At 33.3% G+C, this 7,685-nt stretch overlaps 2 protein-coding genes across 2 annotated transcripts; both read left to right on the top strand.

Moving 5' to 3' along the window:
• The first annotated feature begins 537 nt into the window (after positions 1 to 537).
• Positions 538 to 2,047, top strand: LOC133799766 (meiotic nuclear division protein 1 homolog). The gene is made up of 9 exons (XM_062237764.1): positions 538 to 548; positions 651 to 726; positions 819 to 843; positions 919 to 965; positions 1,023 to 1,130; positions 1,233 to 1,295; positions 1,383 to 1,434; positions 1,547 to 1,591; positions 1,956 to 2,047. Exons 1-9 carry the CDS (start codon positions 538 to 540, stop codon positions 2,045 to 2,047), a joined length of 519 nt encoding a protein of 172 aa, XP_062093748.1.
• A 410-nt stretch (positions 2,048 to 2,457) lies between these two features.
• LOC133799764 (phospholipid-transporting ATPase 2-like) lies at positions 2,458 to 4,771 on the top strand. Its single transcript, XM_062237763.1, has 5 exons — positions 2,458 to 2,471; positions 2,596 to 2,809; positions 2,891 to 3,007; positions 3,441 to 3,533; positions 3,610 to 4,771. The coding sequence occupies exons 1-5, from the start codon at positions 2,458 to 2,460 to the stop codon at positions 3,874 to 3,876; spliced, it is 705 nt and encodes a 234-aa protein (XP_062093747.1). The 3' UTR covers positions 3,877 to 4,771.
• The last annotated feature ends 2,914 nt before the right edge of the window (positions 4,772 to 7,685 follow it).

Genomic DNA, 7,685 nt, shown 5'->3' with positions numbered 1-7,685 from the left:
TACCATTATTCCGGAATCCGATTCCCTCTCACTACTACTACTACTACTCCCACTTCCACTACCTCCCCTTTTGCCTCTTCCTCTTCTCCCCAAATGCCTATTTAATCCCAACATGCGAATTCCCAAGAAGCCCGTTTCCTTTTGCTTCTCTTTGTTTTCACCTGACGTTTTTCCTCCCGCTTTTTCTTCCCGTATTCGACTCATTTCTGGAACTTTCACTCTATCGAATCCTTTTCCCGGAAAGAGAAAAGGGATTTGTTTCGGAGGTTAGTGTATGTTGATTTTACTTTAAAAAGAATATCACTCTTGCTTGCCTTTGTTTTGCTGTGTAAGGAACTGTTGCTTGTGGGTTTTCTTGGAAAGTTTAGGAGTCATTACTGGGGGTCAGATAGAAAAGAATGGTAGTGGGTTTGGGTTTTGGATATTGAGTAGACGACTGTTAAAGGAACAACCTTTTTTGTTTCTTTTAATCTAGTGTTGGATTTTTAGGTGTTTCTTGGAGCCTAGCTTGGAAGATTGTTAGAGTTGGAACTTAACATGGTGCCCAGGTAAGCTCGTTAAGGTTTTTTGGGGAGGTTTCTTTTTTCTCTTCTTGTTTTCAAACTTCGTTTCTTCATTCTTTAGTTTTCCTTAGTAAAATGGTGCTTTAGGATTTTTGTTGTTTTTAGTAATGGGTCTGGCGAGAAGTCTATTTTGAAGATTAGGAGCACTCGTTTAGTTGGGATTGTTACGTGACGTATTATGTTGGCTTATCGTATAGGCTTGAAATGTATCGTGTGCTGTTTTCATTAAATGCTTTTGGCTTTCTTAAACTGCAGAGAAAACAGATAGCAACAATTGCGTGTTGATGTGAAACTATTTTACAACTTGTTTATATTTGGAGTTTTTTCTAATTGTGAGTTTTTTTTAAATTCCAAGTGTATTTTTGGAGTCTTCCTAGCTGTGCTGGAAATCAGTTAAATTTGGTGCCCTTATAAATCATGTAACTACTTATCTTGTACTAATATTGAAACATTGGGCAGCTGAGAAATGTAACTCGCAAACTTGAATCCGATCTTCATAGCAGTAAGAAGCGGTTTGCAGAACTTGCTGAGCAGTGTGAATCGTTAAAGAAGGAACGAGAGGCATCTGTGAGCATCCTTAAAGACCCTATATGTCTTACCAGGGTTTGAACTAGTTTATAGAAATGAACTCTTAGGTTATTATTTGTCTGACATGTTAGCATTTTCCAGGATGAAAGAGAGGAGGCTTTAAATGAGTTGAAATCCATTCAGCAAAAGCATACTGAGGTGAAGGTTGTTATATGATTTGGCATTCCTTACTGCAGCCAAGGATTCTAACTTTTCTTTGAGTTTCTAATTGCATTTTGTTATTATTTTTAGGAAGAAATGAAACAATATGCGGACAATGATCCCGCTGCCTTTGAAGCAATGAGTTCAGACTTTCTTCTTAGGCCTAAACTCTAGATACTGTTAATTGAGATTAACTGCTTGATACTAGATAGCTTCTTTGTTATGCATACTAATTATGGTTATTACACTGGTAGGAAGTGCAATTGAAGTTGCTCATTCAGCAGCTAACAGATGGACAGGTATTTAATTCATGCATTGTTTCTTTTTAGCAAATTTTAAGCCCAGTTTTTCCCACTAAGAATAAGTTGATGACCCTGTATAACCATATTTATTCTCTTTTCTTCTTAAAGCTTCTTCTTTTGTAGTTACTTTATTTTCGTAGGCCAAAGAGTTCATTGGATTTGATTTGATTTGATTATGTCAGTGCAAGGTTGGAGTTGGTGGACATTGACATTATGATTTATTTTGCATTAGTGTTTTTGATTTAGAACTAGCAAGCAACTTGATGACCCTCTATCACCATCTTTACTCTTTTTGCATCTTAAAGATTCTTCTTTTGAATTATGTAATTGAAACCTTTTGATTTTCCATGATGATATTTAGAAGCTCAGATAACAGAACTTGTCTTGTTTAGAGATGCATTAAATCTATTCCCTTTAGTTGATGGGCAGTTATACCATGAAAACTCTGTTTAGCTTAAATGCATTAAATAAGAAAGGTTCTTTGGCTCAAATTTCTTCCTGGTCAAGTGTTAACAATGATATATACTAAATTGACAGACACCTTAATTGAAGAAAGTTGTTTTTTCTTTTCTTAACTAAGTAATATGGATAGATATGATGATATGATATATGCTGGTTATGTACTTTTTATTTATGTAGATGAAAAGAATAAGACTTGTAAAACCTTCTTTGTGTTCTTTAAGAGTTGTGTTACAATAATATGTTTGTCCTCTTTTCTTTCCTCATACGTGTGCACGTGTTTCAGTTGGATCTTTGTCGAAAAATGGCCGAACATCTTGCAAGGACCACAGTTAAATATATTAAGTGGCTAGAAATGCTCTATTGTTGGCTTTTTATTCAATAATGCTTTGGTGGAGAGCACAATGGCAAAGCTCAAGTACGTATTTCATTGAAATTTATTTATATTTCTCTATGTGACAACCTTACTATGTGATAACTTCGCTACAAACATTCTTATTTTCTTTTGTACTGCGTATCACTAACAAATAATATGTTTTCAGCCGCTTCATGAACCAGTACTTTATGCTAATAGCATGCCTTCAGTTATGGTCTCTTATTACTCCAGTAAATCCTGCCAGTACATGGGGTCCACTTATTTTCATTTTTGTTGTCACTGCAACAAAAGAGGCATGGGATGATTACCACAGATTTCTTTCAGACAAGAAAGCGAATGAGAAAGAAGTTTGGGTTGTGAGGCAGGGCATAAAGAAACATGTATAGACATTTCTTTTCTTTACTCCTCTTTGGTTGCATTTCTTTTATTGTGACAAACTGACTGGTCGTATTCACTTGTAGGTTCAAGCACATGATATTCATGTGGGTAATATAGTATGGCTCCGAGAGAATGATGAAGTGCCATGTGATCTGGTTTTGATTGGGACATCTAATCCACAAGGAATGTGCTATGTTGAGGTAAATATAAAATCCTTGACAAGTAACTGACCAAGTTTGGTGCAATAAGCAACACCCAGCCTTTATTCGTCATAGATAGTGAGGCTGCTTAAGTGTACCAATAAAATTTGGAATCCAACCAAAGTCTCTAGTAAGCCTGAGACAGTTATTTTTGCAAAAAGGACCTTAGCTAGGTTATTGGTACCTAAACCTCTGCACTTTCGGGGTTTCTTTTCTCTGACATTGTTTGGTGTTGCTTGCATGCTTAGAAGATTATTCATTTCTAAAGAAGCAAAAACTTTATAGTACATTAAATTTCCATTCATAATCATGCTTATATCATAGAATTATTGCAATGGCAGTGTTTCTTTTTCTGTAATCCTGTAACTATTTTCCTTTTGACCTTTACAATTGCTTAAACATGTCAAGAACTTGATAATGTAACTTCCTCCAGACTTCTGCTCTAGATGGTGAAATTGATCTAAAGACCAGGTTTATTCCCTCAGCTTGCATTGGGATTGATCTAGAAGTCTTGCACAAAATCAAGGTAAGCTTTCCATGAAAATTTCTATAGGGTTTTATTTCACTTTAATAAGTGATGATGCATTTCTCTCTCTCTTCAGGGTGTGATTGAGTGCCCTTTTCCTGACAAGGACATTAGAATATTTGATGCAAATTTATGGTTGTTTCCTCCTTTTATTGATAACGATATGTGCCCATTAACCATTAAAAACACAATTCTTCAGTCATGTTACTTGCGGAATATCGAATGGGCATGTGGAGTAGCTGTTTATACAGGCAAGTTTGTTTATTCTAGTTGTCAAGGCCATATTTTAATGCATACCTCTCTGTTCATGCATGCACATATTTGTTTTGTTTTGAAGCAATAAGAAAAGGGAAGTTCTCATAAATGGTAAATGACCTTATGCAGTATATGAAAAAAATTATGAATAAAGTATGAAAATTTGTACTTTAATCATGACATCTGCTGGTGAAGTCGACAACTTTCATATTAATTATCAACATCAATATGCCAAGGGAAATATCTTAGTACCTCCCAAACTTGCTACTGTATCTTAAGAAATAATAATTGATAAAACTTGTATTTCTGATTGATGGGAATAGCACAAATTTAAGTGAGTCATGCTTCTTCTTCTTCTTCTTCTCTCTCTCTTTCTCTATCTATCTATATATATATATATGTCTCTCTTTAAAGGCTGTCATGTGATTGATGGCTTCAGTGCCTACAAATTTTGTACCTTCTCTGCAATTTGACCAATTTTAGTTATGGAAGTTTCCAGAGGATTGATGCACCCAGCTGTATTTTCTTTCCTTTTGGATTTTGGTTTTTGGATTATGGATTTTATGTTTATTTTTATATTTTTCTTTCCTTTCTTGTGATGCAAACCAAGTGTGTGTGAAAATGCCTCAATGGACTAAGATTGTGAAATTTAGTGAATGATTCTTCTATAGGCTAATGTAGTTGTTGCTTATTGTTCTCTAGGCCTTTTTTTTTTTCTATTTCTGTTTTAAATTTGGAAGTATATATTATGGAATGACCTAAATAGTTGATTCTTTGAAGACGAATTTTTTAGATAATATTTTTAAACATTTTATTTCTAAAGATGATATGAATCCTAATTTTTATTTTGTTGCTCCTTAATGTTAAATTGAGGCACCTAGCCATTATGAAGGAAAGTATATAGAATAATTTATTGGAGTATCTCATATATATTTCAAATATTTTAACTATGCCAGTGAATCTTAAAGAGATTGTTTGGGCTTTATATAATTTTATCCAGATAAGTATAGTCTTTTAGGGGAATAAATGATGTGTTTAATACATATTTTTAATAATGTACAATATTGAACAATATTTGATTATGATGGGTATATGTTTTGATTTATTTCTGTATTGATTGATTTGTGAATTAAATCTAATGAAAGAGGAGGCTAGATGAGATAGAGGCCAATGTGGAAGTGCTGATGTATTAGAAGAGTTGGGGATAGTTATCGACCTGGAACTTGAGGTTGGTGCTGTAAATTTATGTTTTAGATGAATAAGCTGGTAGATTAATAAGATGCTAAACCAATTTCAAATTTGTCAATGTCTTTGTCAGCAACAGCTTCTCATCTTGTAAGAGTATAACTGAACTAATTATCATATGGTCAATTTATATCCTGATAACAGGGAGTTTCAAGCTGTGTGAAAGAAGCAGGCATTGGATTTATGATGCCTCCAACATATCATCGAGCAATGAAGGTTGTCCGCTCAGTCATGAAAAAGCTGAAAGTAAAAACTGTATTTAATATATTGGGCCCTATGTTAAACCCAGCAAGAGTACCATATGCTATTGTGGGGGTCTATGCAGAAGATTTGGTAAGTTTTTTGTCAGATTTTTATAATTTTAAACTTTACTTCTACCTGTTTTGTTGAATTGTGGTCTACATATGATGTTCATGGTGACTAAAAAATATGACTTGCATATCTAAGGCTTTTACAATATATATTGAAAATTTCTGGACCTTCCTTTCTATTGAAAATTGTACAATATATATTCTTTCATTTCTATTGAAAATTGTGCATGAATATACTGTTTTTCTATGTTTGCATATTTTAGGACCTTGATCAAGACTCCAAATGCAGCTCACGGATAGGGCTATGGACGGGGTTGGAGGGCTCGGGCTTGCGGAGGGTCGTGGATGGCTCGGTCTCATGGAGAGGTCATGGGTCAAAACTTGAAAAGCAGGAAAACCTTGCTGAACCCATTATTTTCATGTTGCTGGTATGTTCTATAAATTTATGGCTGTCTTTGTTCGTGTGATGTCTAAATAAACACAAGTGTGAAAAGTACAAAGTATATTTGATTAAATATTTGCACTCTAGTCATGTTGACTGTTATATACGAAATGGGGAGTCTTATGCAGGATTAAATCAATACTTAGAGTTCTCAACTGTAACTTTAATGAAATTTATTTGGAAAAAAAAAGATGAATTTTTTAGCTGTTGTTTTCAATTTTGATCCACTTAGAGAAAACCTAAATATTGGATTCTTATAACTATTTGTTGGAGTTTGCATATCCTGTTATTACTTTGTATACGATTTTCTCTTTTTATTAAAGTTACTCTCTTGCATCTCTTGTTTATAATCAACTTTTTTTTTTATATCTCTTCCCTTAGAACACTAGGCAATATATATAATAATCACTTAGTATGCCTAGTACATTTCTTATAATCTTATTGGACATATATTCAGCCAATAATAATAGGCCTAATTAGTAACTAGTTCTTTTTATTTTTTATGGAATAATTAAACCTCAAAGAAGGCCTAATATTCTTATCATCTGTCTTGTTATAAGTAGTTGTGTGTCACGATAAAACTTTGTTATTGCACTAGTTCTTTGTCACTCACTGAATTAGCTTACATAACTAACTCTTGAACTCTCTTTAAACAATATTCACAGTTGCTACTTTATCATGCCATTAATAGAAGATTTATTTAATTCTTCCTGTTGAAAATTACAATGTCCAAGTAATGCTTGAACTTTGAGAGAGTTGGAGATTTTTCAGCATAAATATCTATTGTATGAACTTACTTATGTCAATATGATCTTCTGCTTTAGTGGCAGCAATGATTATGGCAGTGAAAACATTTGATAACTACTAAATTTAAATTGGATTGATTCTCAGATTGAAGATTGCATTTCCCAGTTTTAACCTATTCCTGAATTTTGGTTTTAGTCTCTCTAGCTCTTAATTTCCATCTCTCAAAACTATAGTACTAAATTTCTAATTCAGATTATTTAGGAACCAGTTGTAATGATAGTAGAATTCTTCTATGGTGTATAATTTCATTAAACTTCTGTTGATGAAGAAGTTTATCAAAATTATACACCATAGAAGTTTAGACTATTAGAAAAGTATTATAATAACTAATCAAATAAAGTCATATGAGTTTGATCTATTCTGACTTTATATGGATTTGTTCTATTTCCTTGTGGACAGCCCTTTGAGTTCCCACTCTGCAATTTAATGAAACTCCTATGCAAAATTCATCTTTTCTTCAATTCAGTTGTTCTTTTGACAGATTTACACTTAATTAATTTTGTAAATTTTTCTTTTTCTCCACATTTAGTGCCACATCAGGGGGTATTCTAGACAGAGCTGTTGAAGTAGAGGATAAGAAACATGGAGATATTCTAAGACTGGTAAATTTTATTCTTCTTCTACATTGTACCCTTGGTGCAAAACATTGTCAATTCAGTTTGGTATTTTCTTTTCAATAACTCATAAAGGAAAATATTTACAATGTTGTGAGCAGGACCATTTCAGCTCAAAATCTGTCCCATTTTTCAGGTTTGTATTTTTTTTCTACATTTTTATTTCTGCTCTCTTTGTCTCTCTCGGCTCCCTCTCTTCTCTATCTCTCACTCATCTCTTTTTTGCATTTCTTAACTATTTCTACCAACAAGTTTCAGAATAATACTTAGAGGGAAGTTGTGGAACATCAAAATATCACTAATGATCTCAAATTTCAACAATTTATTGTGTATAAACCTCAGAATGCAAGAGCTGTTGAGGTTTGTTATATTGTGTTGTTTCAGTTGTCTTCATCATGTTTCAGTGATTTCCAGGATGATATTAGTTCATAATTTCTGTTGGTACTTGCAGCTCTTTGGTTTAACTTGAACTTCTTTC

The sequence above is a fragment of the Humulus lupulus genome, chromosome 9, assembly GCF_963169125.1.
Source record: "Humulus lupulus chromosome 9, drHumLupu1.1, whole genome shotgun sequence".
In the NCBI taxonomy this organism is placed as follows: Eukaryota; Viridiplantae; Streptophyta; class Magnoliopsida; order Rosales; family Cannabaceae; genus Humulus; species Humulus lupulus.
This window is presented reverse-complemented; position numbering and strand designations above follow the sequence as displayed.